Source organism: Protomyctophum bolini (genome assembly GCF_963924005.1).
Source record: "Protomyctophum bolini genome assembly, chromosome: 3".
Taxonomy (NCBI): Eukaryota; Metazoa; Chordata; class Actinopteri; order Myctophiformes; family Myctophidae; genus Protomyctophum; species Protomyctophum bolini.
The window spans coordinates 43,357,016-43,375,119 of NC_137864.1; the positions used below are offsets into that span (position 1 = coordinate 43,357,016).

Below are 18,104 nucleotides of genomic sequence, written 5' to 3' on the forward strand. Positions count from 1 at the left end.
CAGTTTCCCACTTATGTCTACTGTAGCTATTGACAGTTTTTTTAAATAATTTTGATACCACGATTTTGCAACCCAGTTTTTTCACCCAGTGCCAATTATCTAATGTAATCCTTGGCACTACACTTCCTCTGCCAACCTGGGGGGGGGGGGGCAGCATGACCTCATGCCTCCTTCTATGCATGAGCTTCTTTTCCATCCACCAGCTGTCTAAAAACTCGGAAATTACGTAAAACGCAGCTTCTTCTGTCCGCGGCTGTGCGCTAAGGTCTGCCCAGGGGGTATCAGGTCATTCAAGCTGCTTCTTTTCACCTGACGGGGGAATTTCCCTGGCCGGACATAGCGCGTGGAAGGAGCACCCCTCCCCCAGGCGCCCAGGCTGGCCAGGGGGAGGTTCAATAACTTTTTGTTGTACCTATTGTAGCCTATATTCTATTTACAAAAGTCATTTATCTTTGACAAATTACTTTGCAAGCACGGGAAAGCAAAGTAAGGCTTTTGACGGTGCGTGTGCGAGGAAGTTTAATGCAAAAATGTATTTTGTATTTTGTATTTCAGTGACCGGTATATATATGACTTTAGCAATGCATGTTACAAATATATTAATACGATAACATTAATTGAACATCCATCAACACATTAGGTATAGAGAATTGTTTGATTGTGTTATGTAACAAAGTATAGCCTATTTTCAAAGTTTTTCATACATTTTACACTGCTTTTATGTCCATTAATGAGACGCAAAACTGTGTTTTAGGTTCAGCTAAGGCATACAATTGTGATAGAGAACAGAAATAAATACGTTAATTAGCTAAATGGAATAACAAATAGCAAATCACACTCACTGACATAAAGGACCTTCTGACCTTGTCAGAAAGGGACAGGGCATCTCCCACAACCAATAACCAGCTAGATAATTGCAGGAGCTAGACCAGGGGCCGGCAACCTTTTTGAAATTAAGTGCCATGTTTTAATTTTCTTGATAGTGAGTCAGTGTGCCATATCAACATTAAGTATGACACCACATATTAAAATATATATATATATATATATTTCAACGTGATTTTGATTGTCCATTATGCTATGCATAATCCTCATAATCCACCTATCTCCCAGACTCCCTCCCCAGTCAGAGTTATAGGAGTTTGAATGAATGTAGAATTCTGTGCACTAAATTTAACTTATTTAAATTTTCTGCAATGTTGGTACCCGTGCCATGCCTAAGGTTGCCTACCCCTGAGCTAGAGGACTTAAGGCTCATACTGTGATCTGCCATCAACAACCATTGTTCTAGTTCTAACTAGTTCTTGGCAGGAAGCAGAAGGAGAATTCAAGGTCCAGGACTAGGAGCCTTGGGCAAGTTTTCTGCCATGGCTTCAGAAATCAGTGAAATAAATGCACTGTGTTGAACACTAGAGGGCATATTGCGCCTATGAAATGGAATGTTAGGACGTCACACCTTATATATAACTCTATGGGCAAGACCCTCACACATGTTGCGGTTCCGGTCTAGAGCTGATACGGAAACGTTCTGTGTGCACTCAAGTATGTGTATTTGGAAGTTACCGGATTCAGTAGGCGGGCTGTAGACGGGATCTGAGCACTGACCGCTAAATGGAATAAAAATAAAAAAAAACAAGCCTATAAATATTATGCCCACTTTACTTTTATTTATGTAGATTAGAAAGAAAGAAACATGTTACGCTCAAGTTTTATGTAGAATGGATGAATGCATGCATGCGTGCGTGCATGAATGAATGAATGCAATATGCACGCATGACTGCATGCATGAATGAATGCATATTTGGGCCAAGTTGTTCACATGGTTGGTGTGCTTGTTTCTCTCGCGATACGTGCCGTGCCAGCCCCGGCTTTTGAAGCAACACAAGGTCATTAAACACGTGTGCGACACAGCAGAGGAGCTTGAGTCACAACACAAGAACATACTTTCTAGAAGCGACGAGACGCGCTCAGTCTGCCTGCCTGCTGTCATTTATTAATTATTATAAATAGACCGTGAACATGGCGAGAGGAGGCCGCAGCGCCAGCCGTCCCTCGGCTCCAAGGTAAATGTTGTCAAGTCGAGTGACTTTACTGCTGGTTTAACTCAACGTGTTATGATTATGATATAACTCCATAGTAGTGGCGGTGCGACATCGCCGCGGCTTGCCGACTGGTCTTCGTCGTGACGCGCTGCAGTGACTCTTCGGCAAGCTGATAGAGTAGCGGAGAGGGAGACCGAGGTTCCAAATGGGGATATCTATAGCTGTAGAGTGGAGAGACAGTACAGAAATTATGGTTTAAAAGGCAAATTAAATTAACTAAATAAGACCCATTGCAGTGCGACGCGTAATTGTGAGTGAGCGCGTAGAACAGAACTTTAACTTTCTCCATGGATTATGAAATGATGTGACATGATATCCAACAATCCTAGGAATGGTAGACAGATTATTATCATTATAAAGTAGCCTAAAGGTTAAGCTTCCAGGCAGGTGGGTGTGCGTCATTAGTTTGGAGTTGGACGGTGCCATAGGGAGGGGGAGTTGGTCCAACTAACTGACCCCCCCCTGTGTGTTAACAAGGTCACCAGGTAAAAGGTCAGCATGTCTGGCCTGGGAAATATGAAAGTTGGAGCCAGTGGTTAAATTACATGGCAACATTTGGGGATATTTCATTCTTTAATGACTAAATTAATGTTTAGTGGTAGTTGGCATCCTGTATGATATTCAGGTAGGCTATAACTTCCAAACCCAAAGTAAAATAAACTCCTAAATTAAAAAAGTTGAATGCTTTTTATAAGCATTTGTGGCTCTTTTTAGTTGAATATTACCCTGACTAGGTGTATCTAAACTTGTAGTAAAGCTTTAGCAATGCATCTTTGTGATCATCCTTTGAGTGCCCGGCCTACAGATCTTGTTGCTCAGTCATTAATAGTTCATTCACAGTGCACCCCTACTTAAAGGACCACTTCACCACTTTTCAACCTATCTTCATATAATAGGTCTAATAATCATGAAAAACGGCACAATTTTGTTTCTACTCTGTCTGTGACTGTGTCTCATAGGAGGGCTGTGGGCAGTTCAGAAACTGTCCTCCAGTGACATCATCGATGGGGAATACAAGCTAATAGAAACTGCAGGTTTTCTAGTCCTGAAAAGTTGCAATGCTGAAATGGAAGCCATCGTTCTCATGATAATAAAAATCTAAACATTTTTGTAAAAAAAAATCTTGTTTAAAAAAAGATCTGCCTAATGATGATGTCACTGGAGGACGGTTTCTAAACTGCCCACAGCCCTCCTATGAAACACAGACTAGAGTAGAAAACATTGTGCCATTTTATCATGATTATTAGTGAGGACCTATTATATGAAGATAGGTTGAAAAGTGGTGAAGTGGTCCTTTAAGAAGTTGGAACATCTGGAGATATGACTGGTTTGCTTCCTCTTTGGTGGGAAGGCAAACTTTGTCAAGCAAAGCAGGTTTCTTATTTGTGCGACAACTGAAATTAGATGTATAAATCGGAGCTTTCACAGGAAGCTTCCTGCATGAAAGCTTCTGGGCATGCATGAAAAGGCTTTTTCCATAAAGACAATCCTGTATCGCTTGATTTGTTTTTGTCTTTCACACACACACAGCCTTAGAAAAAGTTGACTTCTGACTGCCATATTATTTGTAACTTATTACAAGCCTGTCCTTTGCTTGCCTTTCTGCTGTTTACTGCAGTACAAGGTTGAATTTAAAGGGACATTTTCTGTGTGCTGATTGTTTTCCAAGTTTAATAAATGCAAAGTATTCAGAGTGTACACTTATGCTCTTAAATTGAGGACATTGGTTCTTTTAAGATGGTTTTTACCAGGGTTGCGTTGCTATCTTTTGCAGCTAAAAAGACAAAATCCTTCATGGGATTTAATATAAAAATCAAATGGCCTCACATTTTATTCTGACCCCTCCATGAAAAGGCCTAGTTGTCCTGCCCCCTTATCCATCATCATTATGGATAATTAGTGTGGACTTCGTCTATAGTACTCAGGTATTGATCCCCATAATAAGGAAAATAAACACATTTTATCCTGACTCCTTCCCTAAAAATATCCACTTTTCCCTTAAAATAAACAAGCAAAAACTTCACGCTCACATGACAATATGTTAAATTATGTTAAAATGTGAAATTATTAGTTTTTATTTTTGAGGATTTTTTGCTTGGTGCGTTCTGGTGGTTTAAAAAGTACTGTATTGTCAACCCCTGGGAAGGGCCAAATCGGAAAAATATTTGTACTGTTTGAAGTTTACACAATGTGAGGACAAAATGTCATTACAAGTAACATTGTTATTTGCATATACCTCCTGGTTGCAGCCTAGAATTCCACTGCCAGAAGTGTTATACTGTTGTATTTTGTTATGCTTGTGACAATACAAAACTTGAAAATCCTCATTATTTTCTATCACAGCATAATTCAGTTTGGCTAAATAATTCTCATTTGTAAACACTCTTGATGAGATTGAATTACGATTACGAACGCACCCTAATTCATGGATTTAATCAAAGAAATGTGGGTGCAACGTCGGAGAATGGACATTTGAGTGTGACTTGTCTTTCTCCCCAGGCACTGTGATGAGTGTTGTAGCTTGACATTCTGTGATGACCAAGACCTTTTTCTGTGTTCACAGCCCATCTCCATCCTATGCTCCAGCCCCTGTTCATCATCCACCCCCGGCTGCTTTGGCCCCAGCCCCCGCCCCATCTCAGGGGCCCGGCCTCATGGCCCAGATGGCAGCCACCGCTGGTGGGGTGGCGATTGGCTCAGTCATTGGATCAGCACTCACTGGAGCTTTTAGTGGAGGCAGCAGCAGCAGCAGCCCAGAGCCAGCCAAGCCTGCATACCAGGTGAGTGGGGTTAGGAAATTACTTAAGCCCTATTTAAAAAATAGCCGATCTATAAGTAGATCTTGTTATGTAGATTGTCTATTTTATTTTTGTATCTTTTTTAAATTGTGGTTCTTTAATATACTAATTTAGTTTTTGTAGGTCTCTAAATGTTCTGATGAATTGAAAAAGGGTGGACCCTGTTGTAAACAAGTGTAATGCTTTTTGGTGTCGTCCACACTCCACAGTTAACAGTTTTTTGTATTGAGTTGTGCTTGAAATGTACTGTAATTCTTCAAACTGTTAATAAATACTTCAATCAATCAATCAATCAATCAATCAGTAAACGATCATGTTCACTTGATATAAAATGAGCCTTCCAGTGGTAGGAGAAGGGAAGCGATGATCATATAAAATTCTAATCAAATCAGTATAGCATAATGACCATGTGGTTGGATAGTGTAAGTGGCTATACATACACCACTTACCATATTTTATACATCGTTGTATGATGGTGTCACACAGTGAATAGCCAATCTAAGCTCACAAGCGTATCCCAACACGTTGTGAGCTTGTAGATCGCTCTTTTGAGATTGTTCATTTGTGGCTATACAATTACATACCCAAAACTGGGATTCCTGGTTGAGAAGATGGTTAAAATTGTTGTTGGGGGTTATTATGTACTGTGGATAGTGAGCTGTGTGTGTAATACTGTATGTACTGTATGACTGTAGGTAAATGTAGACCCTGTCATTCCAGGAGGCCCCTAGGCCCCTGGCCCCTGCCCCAGCTCAGTCTGGTCCCTGTCACTTTGAGGTTAAACAGTTCCTGGACTGTGCTACCAACCAACAGGACCTCAGTCTGTGTGAGGGCTTCAACGAGGCCCTCAAACAGTGCAAGTTTTCTCACGGTAAGTCTGTGAACCCATTCTGACCTGAGATCAGATTCATACGAGGTTTCCACTGGACACACACTGGTCTGATTAACCCATTCTGACCTGAGATCAGATTCTAAAAATGTCAGTCGTTCTTAGATTTTTCAAAAATAGCAGACCTACAAGCTCTTAGCGCGCCACTCAGTGGCACGCTATGAGCTTGTAGATCTGCTATTTTTCAATAGCTAAAGCATAACATGATGCTAACACGAAAATGGGTTCCCGTTCAGAATGTGTTAAGTGATCGACTGCATTCATTCAAACACATTTTTCAGATAAATGTGCATTCAACTGTTATTAATGATTCTCACCTTCACATCTCAAATGTTGTAATTGGGGCATTATGTATGTTGGATGTTTTGTATTTGAAGCACGACGACACTTTGTTTTGGATTGTGAGATTACCCTGCCATTATTTAACACCATGTTTTGCAAGGTCTTCAATAGTTGTTCCATGGATTAAAATGTATCTATATTTGACTGGATAATGCACAAGAAAAATACAGTATATTGTACTAGAGATGGCTAAAAGAAAAGCTGTAGTCCCTGCGTGTGCATCGTCATCAGCACATTCTCAACAGATTTCAAAATCAATGGAAGATAATGGAATGGAACTGAATATATTATGATCCAATTCATGCTCCCTGTTGAGTGTTGCATGGTGAAACGGGTAACAAAGTTTAGCACACAAAGCAGATTCTGACAATGATAATGAATTTATTTATATTTCAAGACCTAGTCACAAAGTGCTTTACATAACAGGGTAAAAAACAACAACATAATAACCACTACAATGGACATATCTTGATATATGATATCTATCATATATGGACAATGTATCAAAAGTCGTTTCTTACTTGCCCAGTAACAAACGCAGTGATTGGGTCTCGGAGTCGGAAGCATACCTTCCGGAGGTTCTTCCTATCCTAATTAAAATAGGAAAATCTGAAGGAAGTTGGCATTTTTATTTGGACAGAATTCTAATCAATTTTCTGTTGATTAGTGACATTGAAACAAACCTGTTTCAACTTGCAATGTAAGTCGAAGCGGATACTATTTTTAGTTTATAATCTACAGAGCAACTATTGTAAATATCTGACCAATATTTAGAGTTGCATCATGACAAGGTAACTACATACAGTAACCTAAACCTCTCAAATAAATACAGTACATCTATGATTCATTTCTAATTCTCTGTTCTTTTTTGTGTTTATCTGCCTAGGTGTGTCGTCATTGGTGTAAAGAACAAATACACATTTCAATATAATATACAAATAAACCTTGTAGTCAAATTAAACGGATATTAACTCCACTACAGTCAGTACAGATTCAGTTTGATCTTTGTTTGTAAGTTGAAGTTTGTTTTTTTGATTGATATGAAAAGATTGCTGCTTGGATTGTACAGTATGTCATGACATTGAATAAATAGTTGGTGTCCATGCACCTTCAGCTGCTACCTGTCTGGTGTTGTCTCTTTTCTGTTTCAGTCAGTGGTGAGATTGTTATGTGACTATTTGTCATCTCATCTTCTTAACCACATTCAACCTGTACATTTATTTTCGTCATTATAGGTGAGAATTGTATAAAAACTAAGTAACTTTAATTTAAAAAAGGGTGAAAATGTCTTTAATTGTTGACTTGTGGCTTGTCTGGAAATCGGAAGGACTGCGGGTTGCTGTATTAAGGTGCCCACTGACAGGTAAATGCAGAGGACGACATTTAACGTACGTATGTGCAAATGCATTTTCACAAATTAGGTATTTCACAAAAATCTGCTCGTTCATTCTGCAGATATTTTGTTCATTTATTTTATATTATGTAACTACATGGCAGGGGAATAATATTTAATTTATTTTATTTTGAGTCATCTTTTATTTTACCATTGTCTGCCATGCATTTTATTTTGCAATGTGGAGGATATAATCTATGGATGAACAGTAAGTATGTTATCTGTTAGGAGTACAGAGATTATACATTGACCTTTACATCCTGTGCTGAGTGAGAGTGAAGACGTACAGAGACACAATGTCCTCGGGTCTGTACGGTAAGCGAATGAGAACATGATAAGGATAATTTTACAATAAGCATTCTTCCACAGTTCCACTAGCATTGTGTCTCTATATGTCGTTTCTATTAATCCGGCTGTTTCCCAGTCATGTGCCACTGAAAGACAGATTGTTGGAGGGGGTGTGGTACTCGTTAGATTATATGGGCTATGCCTATGTGTTGTGCTTTCTGAAATAAATTATAAGCTGTAAAATCATAGACAGCTGTAAACTAACGGTTGCAAATTGCAATGTGGCCGTGCAGATTCCACAGTAGAGTAAACGACTCTGCCGTCTGCCCACGTGGGGGCAGTATACGTATTTGTTATTACAAAGACTGTCACGCAGACTCACAAAATGACGAACCTGACCACAAGGGGCGCTCGTAAACACGTTCTCTTTCCCATTCCCCAAGCAAGAAGCGGATCTGTTGGCGTTCAAGCTTCCATTCTCTCTCGTCTCACTCCACGTACAACACAGTAATATTAATAAGCCACAATGCCTTTCATTGACTTGGAAACTAATTTGCCTGCGAGCAAGTTCTCTGAGGACTTTCTGAAGAAGCTGGGTTCGACCACTGCTGCTGTTCTGGGCAAACCAGAGGACGTAAGTTGATTGTGTGAATGAACACGACTCACGAGTGAATGAAACGATTACCCTGCTGCTTTGCTTGCCTTGCATAATAGTCAATGTCATGTGCGTGCGTATCCGAAAATGGCAGATCTACAAGCTCACATCGTGTTGCATCGCGACGCGCTGTGAGATTGTAGCTCGGTTATATTTTCGGCGTGCCACACAGTCGTACGGCAAAGTATAAATGATAGTTACAGGCTGCTTATGCATTATGATCTGATGATGATTAGAACTTGAAGTAGTAGGCCTACTCTTAGAAATCCCATAATGTAGAATTCTACTCTTTTTATTACAAGTAAAAGTTCTATAAAAGTTGTAAGTAACAGTAGCATGCATGAATCTATATTCTATGGCATGAATAGGCGGATCCTTCTCAATTCAATTCAAATGAGCTTTATTGGCATGAGAAAACAAACGTTTACATTGCCAAAGCAAGTGTCACAATACAATAAAAACAGTTGAAAATGGGGAAAGTATATATTATACAGTTGGAGGGGGTACAGCATTTTCTAAACAGAGCTGTCACATTACATCATATGGACAGTTATAACAGGGTATAAAGCTTAAAAAAAAAAAAGAAAATAGCAGGACCTTTTTGCAGTCACTTTGGGTCAAATGGCAGCATTTTGGTCCGGACTTTTTAAATGGTATACAGAAAAACTTAAATTTAAGATCTGTTTAAAGGTAGCATTGGCGCAGCTCTGTTGACCTCACACACTCACTTTTGACAGTACTAAACTATTACTAGCCTATTCATTATGCAGTTTGTGTCAATTAACAATCATACGGTAAATTACATGGATGGATTGTAAATTATAAATGTGTTTCATTACTTTTGTGTTGCAGCTGGTCAAAGGATAGGTGGGGCTGATTTTAATTACTTGCTTATGTGTGAAAAGTAATTACTAGTAACCAAAGCTGTGAAATTATTGCCTTGAGATATGGTGGAGTTTTAAAACATGGAAATACTCCAAAGTACTTCGCACATCTCTCAAATTGTAGGCCTGTCACAATTAATACATACCGTAATCGTCTAATCACGATTATTTGAGAATTATTTTTTCATAATGTCATAATCGTTTCGAAAATTGTACATAGGCATTGCCTAATAGTTGTTGTTTTTTCATTTGTATAAGTTATATGTCATATCTGCCCAGTGCATTTTTTGATTACAAAGCCAAAAAGGCAAACAGAAATTGTATTTGTATTTGCATTACTTTGTATTTTTAGAGTAGTGAATTTAGTATGAATGACCCCAATGTAAACATGCAAATAGGCTTTCTTCGATCAATCAATTCATATGTTCCAATGTAATCGTGACAGTCATACTTGAGTGAAGGCACTGGCATTTATCCGGTCTCAAAGAGGTCAACTGAGTTAACGAGTGACTATTTACTTTATTTTTTTTTGTTGCAGAGGATGAACTTAGTGGTGAAAGCAGGGCTGCCAATGCTGATCGCTGGCTCGTGCTCTCCGTGTGTGATGCTGTCTGTGTCCGCGATTGGCGTCACCGACACCGCTGAGAAGAATAAAGAGCACAGCGCCAAGATCTTCCAGTTTCTCACAGGAGAGCTTGGTCTAACTGAAGACAGGTTAGTAGTTTTTATACTATGGTCCTGTTCTCACAGGAGAGCTTGGTCTAACTGAAGACAGGTTAGTAGTTTTTACACTATGGTCCTGCCACCAGATTATTGTCCGAAACAGTGGCTTTACTTTAAGAATCCAGAATATATAAATAATTTAGGCCATGGATGGATCTTCAACGAAGTTACTGCAGGAGGTGGGGGGTTAACTTAACTTGAATCCTAACATTCTTTTTCTGGAGGTAAACATAACATTTGCTGAAAATAGCCGATCTACAAGCCCACAATGCATCGCACTGCTGTGCGTTGTGAACTTGTAGATGGGTTTTTTTTCTTCAGCAAAGAGGTTTAGAGGGTTTGACTAAGTACTGAGAGTTTAATTGAACAAAGAATCCAATCCAACATATGAATAGAAAAGATCACGGATAAACTAAACAAACACAAAACCTTTAATTTACATAACACTGATGACAGTGCTGTCAAAGGTATGAAATCCATGAAAAGGTTTAATCTGTGACACAATTTTATACAATATGTAGTGGAGGTACCTGCTTCATGTCTCTCAGCTAAGGGCTAACTTGGCCTGAAAAACTATCCAGACCGATTGACTGATTTATACCATACCATACCATACCATCTTTATTTATATAGCACATTTTAAAACAACAACGTTGTACCAAAGTGCTTTACAGTAAAACATTAAAAAAACACAACTTCATTTAAAAACCACAAAAACAACCACGAACAACATGCACAGTGTCACATTAAACATCGAAACATCTCATACTGTGCTTGGAAAAGCCAAGGAATAAAGGTAAGTCTTGAGGCGTGACTTAAACACCTGGAGGGTGGGGGCTTGTCTTGTGTGCAGAGGCAGCTCATTCCAGAGCTTGGGAGCTGCCACTGCAAAGGCTCGGTAACCTCTGAGCTTCAGCCTGGTTTTAGGCACCACCAGGAGAAGCTGGTCAGAGGACCTGAGCGTCCGTGTCGGAGCATAGGGTTTCAGCAGCTCAGATAAATAACTGGGTGCCAAACCATTTAGACACTTAAAGACAAAGAGCAATACTTTAAAGTCAATCCTGTATCGCACAGGAAGCCAGTGGAGGGAGGCTAGTACAGGGCTGATGTGGTCTCGCTTACGTGTGCCTGTAAGTAACCTAGCAGCTGCGTTCTGGACTAGCTGTAATCGAGAGATAGAAACCTGGTTTACTCCAATATACAGGGCATTACAGTAGTCAAGGAGGGATGTCATGAAAGCATGAATTACAGTTTCAAACACAGAGCGGGATAGACAAGACTTAACCTTAGATAGCCTCCTAAGCTGGAAGAAGCTCTTTCTTACTACTTCATTTATCTGTTTGTCCATCTTTAGGTCAGAGTCGATTTTGAAACCTAGATTGGTGGCAGTAGGCTTCAAGAAGGGCTCAAGGGGGCCTAAAACACCAGGAGGGGACACATGTGCTTGTGTAGGCCCAAACACCATAACTTCAGTTTTGCTGTCATTGAAGTTTAGGAAGTTTAAAGCCAGCCATGCTTTTACATCCTCGAGGCAAGCAAGGAGTGGTTTTAAAGAGTCAGGATTGTTACGCTTTAGAGGCAAATAAATTTGGCTGTCATCAGCGTAACAATGGAAAGAAACACCGTGTTTTCGAAAAATAGATCCTAGGGGGAGCAGATACAACATAAACAGAATTGGTCCAAGAATAGAGCCCTGTGGCACTCCACAATGGAGGGATGCTGTGGTGGATGTGGCATCCCCTAGGGTGACACGGAAACTTCTCCCTGACAAGTAAGAACTAAAAAACTCTAGTGCTGGCCCTTTAATGCCAACCCAGTGCTCCAAGCGAGAGAGCAAGATACTGTAATCTACAGTGTCAAATGCCGCGGTAAGATCCAAGAGCACCAGAATGAGAGAGTCACCAGAGTCTGTAGCCAAAAATATGTCATTAAATATTCTTAACAGTGCAGTCTCGGTGCTGTGGAGAGCTTTGTACCCGGACTGGAACACTTCCAGAATGCCATGTGTGTTCAAATGGGGCATCAGTTGGGCCAGGGCACATTTTTCCAAAACTTTGGAATTAAATGGGAGCTTGGAAATAGGCCGAAAGTTGGATAGGACAGAAGGATCAAGGTTGTGCTTTTTAAGCAGCGGCTGTACCACAGCATGTTTAAAAATTGCTGGTACATCACCTGCCAGGCACTGGTTTATGATCAAAAGGAGATCTGGCCCGGTAGCCTCACTGCTTTCTTTAGCCAGACGAGGGGGAAGGACGTCTAAAGGGGAGCCAGTTGGTTTTATTTGGGAAATTATTTCCTGTAGCTGAAAAAGGGATACAGGCTCAAAATGGCTGAAAGTGGTGGGGCAGGTGACAGCAATAGAAGGGTCATGTGTCGGAGTAGGGATGCTAGCCCTGATGTTGGCCACTTTGTCAATAAAGAACTGTAAAAAGAGCTCACATTTTTCAGGGGAAGCATCAAGACAGATAGGCTGGGGGACGTCAAGTATATCATTTATAGTTTTAAATAAAACCTGAGGTTTGTGACAGTTAGTTACAATGATATCTGAAAAATATTTCATCTTTTCAGTTTTGACACTTTGCTGGTATTTTCGCCAGCTATCACGCAAAATGTCAAATGACACCGTTAGCCTATCCTTTTTCCACTGACGTTCAGCTCGCCTGCATTCTTTTCGGACCTTCCGTGTGCTGTCATTCAACCAGGGCTCAGTTTTAGGTTTAGGGCACCTAGTTTTAAAAGGAGCAACAGTATCAAGGGCTTTAAGACAGATGCAATCAAAGCGAGTGGTTAGCTCATCTGTGGTCATACACACAGGGCTGGCTGGGCTTTGTTGGCCTACTGTTGCACTGGTGAAGGCAGACGAGAAACGGGCGGCAGTGGAAGAGTTTAGTATACGGCATCTAATAGCTGGTGCAGCTTGTTTAACAGTGTGACATGGGAGTGACATATCAAACAAAACAGGCATATGGTCGGAGAAGAAAGCACCACATATTTCAACATTGGAAACTGGTAAACCATATGAGAGGACCAAGTCCAAAGTGTGCCCATGCTCTTGTGTGGGACCAGACACAGACTGCACAAGATCAAAGGAACTTATGAGACTTAAGAATTCACTAGCCATTGGCTTAGAGGGACAGCATACGTGTATATTTACATCACCAAGAATTAAAACATGATTATACTTCGGCATTATTTCAGCCAGAAAGTCTGAGAAATCAGGGATGAAGTGCTTGTTGTACTTTGGCGGTCTGTATATTACAGCGTACAGTACAGGAGGAGAGCGACCCAGCTCAAACATGTTCAGCTCGAAACTGGAGAATAAGAGCGGTGACAGCTGTTTACAGTCAAAGTTTTGTTTGAAAACTGTCGCAATTCCACCTCCCTTGCCAGTCGTTCGTGGAGCGCTGAAATACGCACAGCCAGGCGGCAAAAGTTCGGAAAAAGTGGTTGACTCACCGGCTCTCTCCCAAGTCTCGGTGATTGACAGAAAGTCAAGCTGACGTGTGACGAAGAAATCATTCAGGATAAACGTTTTGTTTGTTAGCGACCTGGCATTCACCAGGGCGATCCTTGCTGGAGGCGGGGCAGGGCTTCGTTCAGTCCCGGCCGCGGGAGTCCAGGCGAGGGGTCGAAGGCAGCAGCGGTTCACTCCTCGTCTGCGGAGGTGGGGAGAGCAGCGACGGGTAGGGAAATCCTTGTCCACTTCAGTGTCAGTGACAGGCACCAGCCAGGTGCCGATAGGCTCGAGAGAGCGACGGGAGACAGAGTAGAGACAGGTCGATCCATTTCCAACCAGGGTAGATGCAGAGAAACGCACCAGGGCGGCTTTCAGCCTCACTAGTTGGCCGCTGCGTTTACCACGGGAGCGGGTCTTGTGCCGTCTCCGACGGGGGAGAGGAGCGCACAAGTGAGCAGGTATACTCGCGAGCAGCGTTGGCAGAGGAAACGTTTTCTGTCTCGAAAACGGAGTCAAATTTTCGCTAGCAAGACGAATATCCAGCAGGGCTTGGCGATCATAAGCCAGTAGAGAGTTGACATTTTCCGTGACAACTGATAAAACAAGCACAAACACAACCAGAACAGACAGCGGGAGACGAGCGGCCACAAACACAGGCGCCATCACTTCCGCGTACGTAACCCATAGCCCAAATTTATGATTAGTTAACCCCCAGATGGTACCAGTTTGTTTGGTCTGTCCTCCAGCGGTTTCCAGTTATGCAACAAGCTGATTTATATGCAGCTGTGTGGAATTATGTAACCACAATACATAAAACCAGATGCTCTAGTCTAATATGTGCTCTTGATTCTGTAGAGAAAAAAATAACACGTCCTTAACTTAATAAAAATTACTTTTTGTGTACACATGGAACCAAATGGACCTATAACTCTTTATAGTTGGCTGTACCATATCTTGGTAAAATAAATGTCAAGATTGCTAAGATATTGTAAACACAAAAGATGTATTTATTGTATTTATTTAAACTAAAGTCATAAGGATAATAATAAAATCATATTGGTATCTCAATATCTGTTTTAACTTAGGCCTGAGGGTGTTTTGATAATTCCTTCTTAACGTTTGATTTAATATTATTTGATATGATTTTATTACACGTCAAGCAAGAAAAACTAGTTACATCATGTTGATCTGAGAAGCATCAAGGATAAAAAACACAATACAGTCTTCCGACTTATTTTCGTTGTGGTCCTTGGTCTGGGTGGGACAAACAACATTATTATAACAAAATACATGCAGGCAAAACATTAAATGAATAAATAACACAATCAAGAGCTACACTGCCTACATCATAAATACATGTGATCTCATTGCTAATATAGTTAAACATGATACTATTCTGCAACTGCGTTAGGGATAGTTGAGCCCTTTAGCTACACAGCCCATGGTACTATGAAAAGAGGAAAATAAGCATAATAAAGTCAAATTTTATTATAGCCCAATATTGCAAATAATTTCCAAAAGAGCTGCAAATAAAAACAAAACAATAGTAAAAGCAACAATAAGCAAGGAGTGTAAATTTCATAACATACGTAATAGGTGCACATAATAATTTGTAATAATGAGTGCAAAGTACATATGGTGCATGCATTCAATCAGTGGTCTGTCTGTACTGTATCTCACAGAAATCTACCCAATGTTGAGGAGTTTCACTATTGTGGAACTATTAATAATACATTAGTGCATTGTTATGGCTTATCAGTTTGCATCTATCATAACAAAAACGTCTAAGGTTTGTTTGTTGTTCTTTTGCCACCAAAAGTATTAAACTTTTTCCAACAATGTGTTCATCAGATCGATCTTTTCACCCAGATTGAGAACCTGTGTAACTAATTAACCAGAGATTTTTTTTATGTGATAACAGTGATAAACTGAAGGGACTTTATACTCTGGAAGGGTGGCCTTGATTGACTGAATTGACCAGATGGCTGAATGTTATTATATGTTACATGCCCAAAATGGGTTAAAATCCCGGCCTGGTACATATAAGTTAAGAATTGCACCCTTAGCCCGAGGTTTTTAATGTGTAGGTTAATTTAATGAAGGGTTCATCCTTGAAACAGAAAGTGGAACAAACACAATCTTCAAAGAAACAACAGGATATGTTATATATATAAAAAAACACATTACATACAATTAAAACAAATGTCATTCATTCAAAACCGCTCTCAAAGGGCACCTAAAATCGGAATCCCCCCTTTTCCCCTCATTGTATACGTTTCCTTTCCCTTTTTACCTCCTTTATGATGAATTCCTGTTCTGTTCTTTGGCTATATAGAAGTGTATATTTGTACGTCTCTAAATGTTTTGATGAATTGAACAAGGTGGACCCTCTTGTAAACAAGTGTAATGCTTTATTGGGTCGTCCACTCACAGTTAACAGTCTTTGTATTGAGTTGTGCTTGAAATGTACTGTACTTCTAGAAGCAAACTGTTAATAAATATTTCAATCAATCAAAACTCTCCCATATCTTATAGAATACAGCAGGTTTCTTCCTAATTGTATACGTTAGTTTCTCATGTGCCAAACTGGTCGTTAAATTCCTCAACCAAAAGCAGATCGTAGGGGCCTTATTTTCATTTATTATGCTTTAATACGTTTTAGTACTATTACCTTGCTGTTGTATGCTCTTATAGGACGCACCAACATGTCACTGTTTGTACTTGGATAAGTAAGTGACATTTAAAGTTAAACCCTTATTGTCACCCTCCTCAGGATTGTCCTCCGGTTCTACGCGCTGGAAGCTCACCAGGTCGGGAAGAAAGCAACCGTCATGAGCTTCTTGTGAAGGATCCTTCTGGCTACCAACGCTGTATACACTTTAACTTTGAAGTCCATTCCAAGAAGACAAGACCCTTTCTGAACTGAAAACCAATAGTTAATTTAAAGATTTAAACATTTAAAGATTTAGTTGTATGTGTGATGGCTAATTTATCAATTTGAATGTAATAGTATACAATCTGAACCAAATTGGTTCCATTTGTATACTCTTGGAGTTAAATTAACATTGAGTATTTTACTGTGTACTATCTGAAGCACATGGACCCACGTCGTTGACTGAATTTGAAAGGACATGGATGATTAAAAACATGTTCCAATATTTTTTAATTAGTTGTCTAATTAAAATCTTTATACTTAATAGGCCTACAGTAAAATCTGGAGTATCAATGCAACTGTATCTGGTGTTTTCATCTTAATTCCCCACGTGATCAGTAAAGATCTATCGATATATCAATAAATGGACCCAGTTACAATTGTACACTGACTAAAATTATAATTCTGTATTTGACTATGTATATTAATTCATATTTTCTACTTAGCCTATTCCACATGCAATCTGATGATTTAAGTGTATATTTAAATGTGATACCAATGTGATACAATATTTGAATATTGCCTTGTGGCCTTATGTTCAAACTGTCATTAAATGAAGAGACTAGATTTGGGGTAAACTGTATCAGTTAGTGATTAAATGCTCCTGGAAATTCAATGTATGGTGTATGGCATTCTTAATTAATAAATGAAAAGTTACAATCAGTACTGGGGACGGGGGTTGCACATAATCAAAGTATTTTTGTAGTCATAGGTAGCTTAGTTCCGTGGTTTTCAAAGTGTGGTCCTTGTCTGTGATGCCCACAGCCAAATCAGTAGCTTGTTACTACAATTCTATTCAATAGAGCATAGCAGCTCTACAGTATCAAAGGTTTATTTACATGGTCATGATTCACCAGGATCCTGGGTGGCTTGATTCTAGTCTTAGAATAATTGCAATACATATTTTTGTAAATCTCTATGGGGGGGAATTAATTGCAGTTTTCAGTGGGTCCAGAAAACTGCACTCACTGCTATGCTCTGTTGAAATTATGTAGTAGGCCTACCTACAATTATGTAGGTAGTAATTATTAATATAATTTAATCTAAAGCTAAGCAAACATGTGTACACACACATTGCTTACCTATTTGTGGGCAGTACTGCTTGTTAACCAGTAGGTGTCCTACTGTCTACACCAGGGTCTATACAGCAGTGGTTCTCAAAGTAGGGTCCGGGGACCCCCAGGGGTCATTGAGGGAGTTCCTCCAGACTGGGTTCCCAGCTAAATGGACCCTTATGGGTCTGTAACTCTGAGAGAGTACAAATGGATTTGGTTCCATTTATACACTGTTTCAGAGTCAAATTTATATTGATTTTATCATATTAATTGGGGTCTCAGAGATAGAAATGCCATTCAATGGGGGTCCGTAGAGTGCATGTCAGACTATGGGGTCCTTGAAATTAAAGCATTGAGAATCACTGCTAGAGCCGTAACAAAATGTTCTCTTTATGGAGGTCTCTGCATTATGCATATCTTTTCAAATGGGGGGTCCGTGGGCTAATTATAGTGTAAATTTGGGGGTCCTTGACATGAAAAGGTTTGGGAACACTACACGAGCACTAATGGAATGTCTTCGATTTTATTTATTTTAATATGAAATGTAAAAAGGTAGGAACAAAATGTAGGAAATCTGACTAGGAAA

The 18,104-nt window shown here is 39.9% G+C and overlaps 2 protein-coding genes across 2 annotated transcripts; both read left to right on the forward strand.

Annotated features, from left to right (window-relative positions):
* Positions 1 to 1,885: 1,885 nt before the first annotated feature.
* Positions 1,886 to 7,251, forward strand: chchd10 (coiled-coil-helix-coiled-coil-helix domain containing 10). Its single transcript, XM_080759748.1, has 4 exons — positions 1,886 to 2,063; positions 4,666 to 4,882; positions 5,621 to 5,771; positions 7,018 to 7,251. Exons 1-4 carry the CDS (start codon positions 2,020 to 2,022, stop codon positions 7,035 to 7,037), a joined length of 432 nt encoding a protein of 143 aa, XP_080615874.1. The 5' UTR covers positions 1,886 to 2,019; the 3' UTR covers positions 7,038 to 7,251.
* A 993-nt stretch (positions 7,252 to 8,244) lies between these two features.
* On the forward strand, positions 8,245 to 17,079 carry ddt (D-dopachrome tautomerase). Its single transcript, XM_080759279.1, has 3 exons — positions 8,245 to 8,446; positions 9,890 to 10,065; positions 16,305 to 17,079. The coding sequence occupies exons 1-3, from the start codon at positions 8,339 to 8,341 to the stop codon at positions 16,375 to 16,377; spliced, it is 357 nt and encodes a 118-aa protein (XP_080615405.1). The 5' UTR covers positions 8,245 to 8,338; the 3' UTR covers positions 16,378 to 17,079.
* Positions 17,080 to 18,104: the final 1,025 nt, after the last annotated feature.